The following is a 10,127-nucleotide window of genomic DNA, read 5'->3' as shown; positions in this document are numbered from 1 at the left end:
AAAGAAAAGATCTAATCCACCGTTTACACTTCAACATAACCGGAATGAGAACTTCATCGTCACTTGAGTACCCAATAAGTTCAGTCGTATCGTAACTTTATAAAGTGACTGTTTTAATAGAACCAGGAAGGTTAGGTTTGCAAATAAAAATAACATCAAACACATCGCTCCTTTCAAACAAAGGAAGAGGGCATGACCAAGAATTCGGATCTCTTTTATAATGTCACCTTCACAATAATAAGCTGGCAGCCTATCCGCTTTCCTTTCGGTCAAAACCCGTAACTTTCTTTTCTTGTTCAATGAAAGTAATGATAGAAAGGTAGAATTTGCTATAATGATGTCGGAAATAATGTGACAGCACGTGATTGAATTTGAAAAATATATTTGTTCTCTTCTATAAGTTGAATCACGTGTTGTCACACCATTCTCGTTACCATTCATAATATTAAATTTTCGCTCTATATCATTATATATATATATATATATATATATATATATATATATATATATATATATATTTATATTATATAAGTTAAATCAATATTAAATTTCCACTCTATATCATTATATATATATATATATATATATATATATATATATATATATATATATATATTATATTATATTATATTATGAAACATGATTGATTGATATTCACTAATGATTATGTATATTGTTACATTATAAAACAGTAAATTTGGTTGCTTTTATCCCAATTGTTTTTTAGTACACTATTTGGCATGAAATAAAGAGTAAAATATTTAGTAACTTTTTATGAAAATCAGAGAATGTTTTATTGGATAAATTGATTGAGGCTGTTGAATAACTCATTAAATAATTTTGTGTTATTTTTATTATGATTTTTTCTTATTTTGTTTGTAAATGTTTTTGTTAAAAATAAAAAATAAAAAGGAGAGATTAAAAAAATATTTGATTTTGAAAAAATGAAAATTTGCGAGAATATAGCTATGAACTTCTGTGGAGAGAAAATTGTGTATATATATATATATATATAATATTTAATATATATAGTAACGATAGTATTATAACATTTTTTTTATATATTTAAAAGCAATTTATTTTTACAAAGATCTTAAGGAATCTTCAAAAATATTATTTAATATTCACTCAATATTCTCACAAAGATAGTTTCAGAATATTTTTGAATGAAACTAAAATAGTTTTATTTTTTGAAAATGGTAGATGTAATATAATAATATTTATGAAGAATAAAATAATAGCACCCTTGTTACACCTTACATTGACATTACATGATAAGGAAATCTTAATTATATATTAGAAAAAAATATAACGATTTGATTTTCTCTCGAGTAGAAAAGATACATCAATAACGGATTTCTTTTTCTCCTCAAGAAGAAAGGTAGAGATAGCATGGACGGAGGAATAAGAGAATTGTTTAAGGTTCCGGTTATGTGCGAGATGGATTTTCAGGAGTCTGATCAAATATCTAGAGACGACGGTAACAACGACCACGACTCATATTCCACTAGTATTCTTCCTTCACTCAGTGTTAGAAACAATCGAGGTTTCAAACTCAATAAATATGTCATTCCACCTTACCACCGCGTTTACAGGTTTTCTCTCTATACATTATTTGTGCGATAATATTTTGTTCTTTAGTCATAGTTAATTACTTATTGTTGAAAAAAACATATTGGATTAGATTAAAAAAAATGGTTTATTTAAAATAAAAAATAAAAATCATGTTTTTGTATAAATGAATTGTATTTTAAGGTGTTATGTGGTGAAGATGTGCACACCTTGTTAAATATTATTGTAAAACACATTTTTTTCTGTTCTTTCTAATCAATATTAAATATTTATATATTATGGACATTTTTAATTAGGACATGGGAGATGTTTCTCGTGATTCTAGTTGGGTACACGGCTTGGGTTTCTCCTTTCGAGTTTGGATTTCTAGACAAACCAGAAGGACCACTATCGGTTATAAACAACATTGTCAATGGATTTTTCGTCATTGATATTGTTCTCACCTTCTTTGTGGCCTACCTCGACAAGTGTACTTACATACTTGTCGATGATCAAAGGCAAATTGCTTGGAAATATGTCACTTCTTGGTTCACATTTGATATTATATCGATAATTCCTTCCGAGCTAGTCATGAAGATGTTTCCTCCATCCCTTAGGATGTACGGCTTATTCAACATACTTCGATTATGGCGTCTTCGTAGAGTTAGCGCATTTTTCTCTAGGTAATATATGTTATTTATTCTCTAATTGAGTATTGCCTTGGTCATGTTTTGCTCAAAGTTTTTCTTGCAATTAATACTACAATTGACGGCTTGGCTTGGTTTGGTTTCACAGATTGGAACAAGATATAAATTTCAATTACTTTTGGGTTAGATGTGCAAAGCTTATTTTTGTAAGTAAATATGTCTCCAAGTTTGGTTAAGTCATGACTCATTATTGTTTCTAATAATTATATTTGTGACATTTCATAGGTAACCCTTTTTGCGGTTCATTGTGCTGGTTGTTTTTATTATCGTCTAGCTGCTGATAATAATGATCCCCAAAATACTTGGATTGGAGCTTACATGCATGATTTCCATGAACGTAGTCTTAGCGTTAGATATGTTACGTCAATTTATTGGTCAATAACGACACTTACTACTGTCGGATACGGAGATTTGCATGCCGAGAACACTAAGGAAATGATCTTCATCATATTTTACATGCTTTTTAACCTAGGTCTATTGGCTTACATTGTCGGAAACATGACAAACTTAGTGGTTCATAGCACGAACAAGACTAAAGATTTTGTAAGTTATAACTTCTTAAATTGCAATATTAGTTTATAACTCTCGCTAATATTTGCATGCATTTTGATATCTAACAGAGAGATACGATACAAGCGGCTGTAAATTTTGCTAGAAGGAACCACTTGCCGAGGCGATTGGAAGATCAGATGGTGGCACATTTATCTCTTAAGTTTAGAACCGATTCGGAATGGCTGCAACAAAAGGAGACACTTGATTCACTTCCTAAGGCCATTCAATCGAGCATTTCGAACTTTCTTTTCTACTCTCTTGTAGATAAGGTGTACCTTTTTCGTGGTGTGTCTAATGATTTACTCTTTCAATTGGTAAGACCTTAGAATTTTGTCTCAATATATAATTTGCATTTTATTTTAATTAAAAGTGTTGTTTTTCACTAAATTTTAAAGGTGTCGGAGATGAAAGTCGAGTATTTCCCCCCTAAAGAAGATGTGATATTACGTAACGAAGCTCCCAATGATTTTTATATACTAGTTAATGGTGCTTTGGTAAGTATATAATAAATTAAATGAAACAAAACCTCATTTTCATGCATGTTTTTTAAACTTTTTTCTTTACTAGGAACTTGTCTTTTTTAAAAACGGGGTTGAACATGTTGTGGGCGAGGCTAAGATTGGTGACATGTGCGGTGAGATTGGTGTCTTATGTTACAAGCCACAACTCTTCACATGGAGGACGAAACGGTTAAGCCAACTTCTTAGAATGAATCGCACCATGTTTATCAAGATAATTCAAGTTAATGTTGGCGATTGGACAATAATAAGGAACAATCTTCTCGAGGTTAGATTATTTTTTCTCTTTAATGTTGATTAAATCGGTCATATAATTAGTTAACCTAATTAATGTTTTGGTTACTATATGTATAGCATTTGAAAGAAAATAAGGATCCAATCATGGAAAATGTTCTTATTGAAACGGAGAGGATGCTTGCACGTGGACAATTGGATTTGCCTATAATCGAAGAACCAAGATGCAGCTATTAGTAGTCTCAAATTTTCTCAATTTATAGCTAGCCGCATTGTATAATCTTTTATATATCCAATGATGGAGCTGGAATAGAAAAGCTAAAACAATCATTTAGAATCGTGCAATTTATAACATTTGATTTTGTTAATTCTTCGTCATTGTATAAGTTATATATATTAGTTATGACATTTTGCTAAACATCTTGAATAACTTAACTTGGGACTTTTATTTGTAAGAAATATATAAACTTATTTTTTTTGAAAAGAATAGTAACTTGTCTAGTTTAAAACATTCGAAAATTTAAAGAATCGAAATTCGTAGCACTGTCACATTAATTTTAACTTAAGGTATCTTGAACTATTTTTGTATTGTGTGACAAAAAAAATATAATTTTTCTTTATTTATATTTTCTAACTAGATTGAAACGGGTGTTGTAATTTCTTAGTAGGGTTTGTTTTTTTGTTTTGTTTTTAAACGTAGAGTTAGGCCTTGTTTGATTATGGGTTTTTTTAAAAACTAAGAGAGAAAAATTGAATAATGAGTGATGATTTTGAGGAAGTAATGATTATTTTGGGTAAAAAGACTTAAAAGGGTATGATATATGTAAATAAAATATAAAATAATAATTTAAATTAAAAGGTATTTTAGTATTTTGAATAATGAAATAAGTGATGTAATTACTGAGAATGATTGATTAAAAAATTAATTTGATTTGAGTTTTTAAAATAACCTTAGTTTAGAATTGTATGTAATAGAAAGAGGAGAACCTCAATTTACAAAATAATAATTTCTCACCATAATTATAAGATCGTTAAAAGATTTTATTTTCTTATTAACAACAAATAAAGAAATTACGATTAGAGATTTATTTATAATTTTATACTAAAAATATGTATTATTCTTATATATTGAATAAATATACTAAAATAAATTTTATGTCAATCAAATCACAATTATATTACTAATTGTAATTTTTTTTTTTTATATATGGCAATGTAAAGATAAGGAAATCCTATCTATAATAGATCTTAATTGATTAATATTTTCTCAAGGGTGGGCTCAGGACAAGGCCTTTAGTTTTCAGCCCAAATATATGTAAGTCCAATTCAGGCCCAAATATAATAGTAAAAGAATGATCGATTTCCGTGCTTTCGTTCTCATCGAGTTAGATTTCCTCTGAAAGTTCTTAGGTTTTCTCTGCCGCTGCGATCGTATCTTCTTTCCTTGTGTGGAAATCCAAATCAAAATCAAAATCAAAATCTAACGCTTCGATTCGCTTGATATTTGGATTTCCATCCTTAAGAAGCTTCAATCAAATCATTCGAACCGGAAAATGTCCGGAAAAGGCGCCAAAGGTCTGATTACGGGGAAAACAAATGACAAGGACAAGAAGAAGTCCATCTCCCGCTCCTCTCGTGCTGGTCTCCAGGTTCTTCATCTCTTTATCCTTCACCGATCGATACTAATTTCATTGTTTCATCATAATCGGTGATTTTGATTTACAGATCTGAGTTCTTAACAAACGATTCATTGCCTGCATGATTTTGATTTTGATTTTCAGTATGTATGTCTGTATGTATGTATTATGAACTATGCGTGCAGTTTCCAGTTGGTAGAGTGCATCGGTTGTTGAAATCAAGGACATCATCAAGTGGAAGAGTTGGAGCAACAGCAGCTGTTTACACAGCAGCGATATTGGAATACCTAACAGCAGAAGTACTTGAATTAGCTGGAAATGCAAGTAAAGATCTGAAAGTGAAACGTATCTCGCCAAGACATTTGCAGCTTGCAATTCGTGGAGATGAAGAACTTGATACTCTTATCAAAGGAACTATAGCTGGTGGAGGTGTGATTCCTCACATTCACAAATCTCTCATCAACAAATCATCCAAAGAGTGATTGATTGATCGATTGATTGATTCTGATCGAAACTTCCACACTCCTGTAACTAAATAGGTACTTACTTACTTACTTACTATCAACATTATCTACTTTCTTTATATCTTGCAATAGATTTCTACTTTGGATTTGATGAGATAGATGAAGCTGTTACTATTTCTCTTAATAGTTCAATGATTCCTTTGCTTTTGTTAATGAAAATGAAGATCATAATCATGAGTAGCTTTCAATCACCATCTTGAATTGTATGATCATTTGCACACCTTTTGTTTTGTGTGTTCTTCCTGCAAATTTCTCGATTTGTTTAGTCATTCAAACAAAATTATCAATGTGCATGGGAATGACAACAAAGTGCCCTAGATGGATGGACATAATGGGATATTAAGGATCGATTAGGTTATTATATGTTTTGCCAAATTGCTAGAATTGAAGATGATGGCAATTGATGATGTTCATCCTAAGCCTTGCTATTAGTAATGGAATTGAAGAAAACCTTATTTTTGAATGTGTGAACACAATTAGTACTTGAAGTATGTTTTGAGCATGATTAAAGAACATAAACTAATTTGAATAAGAGACCGACTGATATGTCATTATTAGGGAGACAAATGAGTCGATTCGATTAAGTATTTATTAACTCGATTTGAGTTCGAACGAGTATATAAATTTGAGCTCGATTTGACTATTTATCAACTCGAAAAACTTGAAATAAAATTAAATTTTCAAATATTTGTTTAGAAAAAGTATTATTTTAGATTTTAAGTTTTAATATTAAAATAAATAAAATATATATTTATTTATTATCATGCTCGAAAAAAGTTATTGAACAAATATTATATGAATTCCACCCAAATATTAAACTAGTCACACAAACTTGATCAAATTAAATCGAGCTTTTTACCGAGTATCTCAAAAGAATAATAATACAACACAAATGAATTAATTTAATGAAAAAATGGATCCATCTAGAATATTTTTATAGATTTTGGTTTTACTAAAAATATTATGAACAAAGTTAAATAAAAAAAATCAACCATATAAGTAAGATTAATTTTTTAAAAAAAAAAATGAAATAACAAATTAAGTATATAATCTGAAAAACACACTTTTAACTATTTAAATAGGCGTTGAATCTTGGAACTTAAGAGGTTAATATTGCGGTTAGGCTAGAAGAATATTAAATAAATGTTGGATATTTTATTGAACATAAAAAGAAGCTAAGGATGTTATGTTTTAAAAAATTATAATTTTATTTTGAGGACAGGGAAATTTTATTACTGAAATTTATAGAAAAAAGTGAATTAAAAGCAGAAAACCAATTAAAAAATGTGAATATTCGTAAAATATAAAACAAGAAAATCGAGAATTGAATAAATTTTTTTTATTACTTTTAAAAACTGCATAAATTTCAGAGGTATACATTTTCTAAAAATTTCAATATTTTTTTTTGTTAAACTAGTAGGAAATTGTCTAAGAAAGATTCTAGACATTCCACAACTTGTTAGCATATTTTTAGGGTAATTGTTTAAATTCATTGAATGTTGCAATAGCCTCTTAAAAAATCAAAAATTATTTTACAAATTATAAAGCTTAACCATTTTATAAGAGTGATCTCTTAGAGAAGAAAAACAAAACCAATCAAGACCACTAGTGTTTCTTAACCTAACTTTCATTGGAAGCATCTTATAAGCTTTTCCATGAATAATGCTCAAGTTTTGTTTTGAATAATAATAATAACTTTTGACTTTTTCTTCTTTGTATTGAAAGTTATTCAATACAAGTTTATCATGTTAACTAAAATTGAAACTCACACTTCATCTTCATGTTCTACTTAATATAGTGTTGTGCAATCTTAACATTCTTTTATCACATCTCAATATGTTTTATTTATAACTCTTTTAAAGAATTTTCTAAGGTTTCATTACCACTACAAAAACAATTTAAATGAAAATCATTAGTGTGGACTTGCACTTATTTATTTCAATAATAAATTAATTATATTTGGGTTCAAATTTGGATTATTTTTATTAAACTAGACATTATGTCATTTAAGATTTCAACTTTCATAATTTTCCTAATTTTAAATTCTTTTACAAACAAATGAAGGATTCTTATTCTAATATAGTATTTTATATTTTTAATTAGTTTACCACAAATATATATAATAAAAAAATAACAATTGTCTTTTTTTGAATTTTTCCAATTATTCTCATTCAAAAAAATGCTATTTAAATCATATAATACATGCAAATTAGTATATCGTACATAAATCGTTATGAATTATTTATTAAATAATTTTAAAATATATTCTATTTAAATCTACTAAAAAAAATCATTCGTTAGATTACAAATTAAAATGTGTATATTTCTTTATTTCAAAACAATATGCCCAATACATATCTAAATATTATTTTATATAAAAATGACAAAACAAAAATAATACATTAAAATAAAATTACAGAAGTCTTGTCCATTTAGAAAAAACTATTAATTGCTAAAATTTCGATAACTTGATAACTAATAAAGAATCAAAATAAGAACTTTTTTATTTTCTCATTCTTATTTTTTTTTTAATTAAAGAGAGTTAGCAAGATACCTACGGTCATACTCACCGCTTCAACTCAAAGCAAAATAAAATCGAATCTGTAACATTTTTGTCTATTAAGTCGACTAAATATTAAATTCGTGACATTTTTGTCTCTTAACTAAAATAACTAACAAATAATCAAAACAAGAATAAAACAATCAAAATAAGAACTTCTTTATTTTTTCATTCTTATTTTTTTTTTTAATTAAAGAGAAGTAGGAAGACATTCATGGCCATGACCCACCGCTTCAACTCAAAACCGATAAAATTAAACACGTGACATTTTTGTCTATTAAACCGACTTTTACCATTTGTGACCTTTTGTCTAATAAAAAGAATTCACTACTATTAAATTTTATAAATCCGGTCTGTATGCCGACGCCGGTCTAAATAGGACGTAGTCATCACGTTAGAGAGTTTTGGACCACCTCCATAACCGGTCCTCGAGATCTCTAATAAATCAAAGAACCGCCCATATCAATTCCATTAACGTACTGCTTAAGCTTAGCCATTATCAATCTTCTTCATTCTATTTAAAACCCATCATCAACCCCTCTTCTTTACTAGGGTTTTCATTATCAAAATCCTTCTTTCTCTTCTTCATCAGATCAAGAACATATTAATGTCGATTTCCATCGATTCATCAAAACAAAATTATGCTACAACCAGCCTGGTTATTGGCTACGCACTCTGTTCAAGCTTACTCGCCGTCATAAACAAGTTCGCCATTACCAAATTCAACTATCCATCCTTATTAACCGCCTTACAATACCTAACCTCAGCATTATCTGTCTGGGTTTTAGGTAAATTAGGGTTCTTGAATCACGACAAATTCAAATTCGAAACAGCAAAGAAATTCCTACCACCCGCAATAGTCTTCTTTCTCGCCATTTTCACAAACACAAATCTTCTCCGACATGCAAATGTCGATACATTCATTGTTTTCCGATCATTAACTCCCTTATTAGTTGCCATAGCCGACACTTTTTTCAGAAACCAACCATGTCCATCTAGGTTAACATTTCTCTCACTTTTCATCATTTTAAGCGGCGCAATTGGATACGTCGCTACAGATTCATCTTTCAATCTGACTGCTTATTCATGGGCATTTGCTTATTTAATCACGATCACAACTGAAATGGTGTATATCAAACATATGGTGACAAATCTAGGTTTGAATACATGGGGGTTTGTTTTTTATAACAATTTACTCTCTTTAATGATGTCGCCTTTCTTTTGGTTCTTCACCGGAGAATACGCCGACGTTATGGTTGCGTTTGGATCGTCGGATTGGTTCGATTTGAGTTCGTTTATTGCGGTTTCTTTGTCTTGTGTGTTTGGTTTTCTTATAAGTTTTTTTGGGTTTGCGGCTAGGAGAGCTATATCGGCGACGGCGTTTACGGTCACCGGAGTTGTGAATAAGTTTTTGACGGTGGTGATTAATGTGTTGATTTGGGATAAACATGCAACTCCATATGGGTTGGTTTGTTTGCTTTTAACTATATTTGGAGGTATTTTTTATCAACAGTCGGTTACAGGAGCAGCGGCGCCTGCGCCGGCGACGGCGAAGATTGAGATGGATGAATGTGAACTGTTAGGGGAGGAGAGGAGTAAAAATGGTGATGATGATGATGAAGAGAATGGTAAAAAAATGATTTTTACTTAATTGGAATTGAATGGTCATAGATATAATTTATGAATTAAAGATGATTGATCTTGAAGAGAAAGTTAAAAAAATAAATTTTACTGTGTATTGTATACTTATGATATAAATTACAGATGATTGATCATGAAAAGGGAAGAGTAAATTTTATTTTTTTTAAATAATTGATGATGATGAAATAATTTTTACTGTCCAT

General features: G+C 29.3%; 3 protein-coding genes across 3 annotated transcripts; all 3 read left to right on the top strand.

Moving 5' to 3' along the window:
• The first annotated feature begins 1,392 nt into the window (after positions 1-1,392).
• LOC124911652 (potassium channel AKT1-like) lies at positions 1,393-3,799 on the top strand. The gene is made up of 8 exons (XM_047452156.1): positions 1,393-1,595; positions 1,869-2,234; positions 2,347-2,404; positions 2,484-2,801; positions 2,879-3,124; positions 3,206-3,304; positions 3,378-3,596; positions 3,683-3,799. The coding sequence occupies exons 1-8, from the start codon at positions 1,393-1,395 to the stop codon at positions 3,797-3,799; spliced, it is 1,626 nt and encodes a 541-aa protein (XP_047308112.1).
• A 1,128-nt stretch (positions 3,800-4,927) lies between these two features.
• On the top strand, positions 4,928-5,870 carry LOC124912161 (probable histone H2A variant 3). The gene is made up of 2 exons (XM_047452723.1): positions 4,928-5,211; positions 5,385-5,870. The coding sequence occupies exons 1-2, from the start codon at positions 5,116-5,118 to the stop codon at positions 5,679-5,681; spliced, it is 393 nt and encodes a 130-aa protein (XP_047308679.1). The 5' UTR covers positions 4,928-5,115; the 3' UTR covers positions 5,682-5,870.
• A 2,907-nt stretch (positions 5,871-8,777) lies between these two features.
• LOC124912221 (GDP-fucose transporter 1-like) lies at positions 8,778-9,990 on the top strand. Its single transcript, XM_047452787.1, has one exon. It carries the CDS (start codon positions 8,891-8,893, stop codon positions 9,932-9,934), a length of 1,044 nt encoding a protein of 347 aa, XP_047308743.1. The 5' UTR covers positions 8,778-8,890; the 3' UTR covers positions 9,935-9,990.
• The last annotated feature ends 137 nt before the right edge of the window (positions 9,991-10,127 follow it).

Source organism: Impatiens glandulifera, chromosome 8, assembly GCF_907164915.1.
Source record: "Impatiens glandulifera chromosome 8, dImpGla2.1, whole genome shotgun sequence".
In the NCBI taxonomy this organism is placed as follows: domain Eukaryota; kingdom Viridiplantae; phylum Streptophyta; class Magnoliopsida; order Ericales; family Balsaminaceae; genus Impatiens; species Impatiens glandulifera.
This window is presented reverse-complemented; position numbering and strand designations above follow the sequence as displayed.

Coding starts and splice junctions, on each gene's coding strand:
- LOC124911652 (XM_047452156.1), top strand. CDS start 1,393: ATGGACGGAGGAATAAGAGAATTGTTTAAGGTTCCGGTTATGTGCGAG. Junction 3,125..3,205: donor ATGATTTACTCTTTCAATTG/GTAAGACCTTAG, acceptor TAAATTTTAAAG/GTGTCGGAGATGAAAGTCGA. Junction 3,305..3,377: donor TACTAGTTAATGGTGCTTTG/GTAAGTATATAA, acceptor TTTCTTTACTAG/GAACTTGTCTTTTTTAAAAA.
- LOC124912161 (XM_047452723.1), top strand. CDS start 5,116: ATGTCCGGAAAAGGCGCCAAAGGTCTGATTACGGGGAAAACAAATGAC. Junction 5,212..5,384: donor CCTCTCGTGCTGGTCTCCAG/GTTCTTCATCTC, acceptor CTATGCGTGCAG/TTTCCAGTTGGTAGAGTGCA.
- LOC124912221 (XM_047452787.1), top strand. CDS start 8,891: ATGTCGATTTCCATCGATTCATCAAAACAAAATTATGCTACAACCAGC.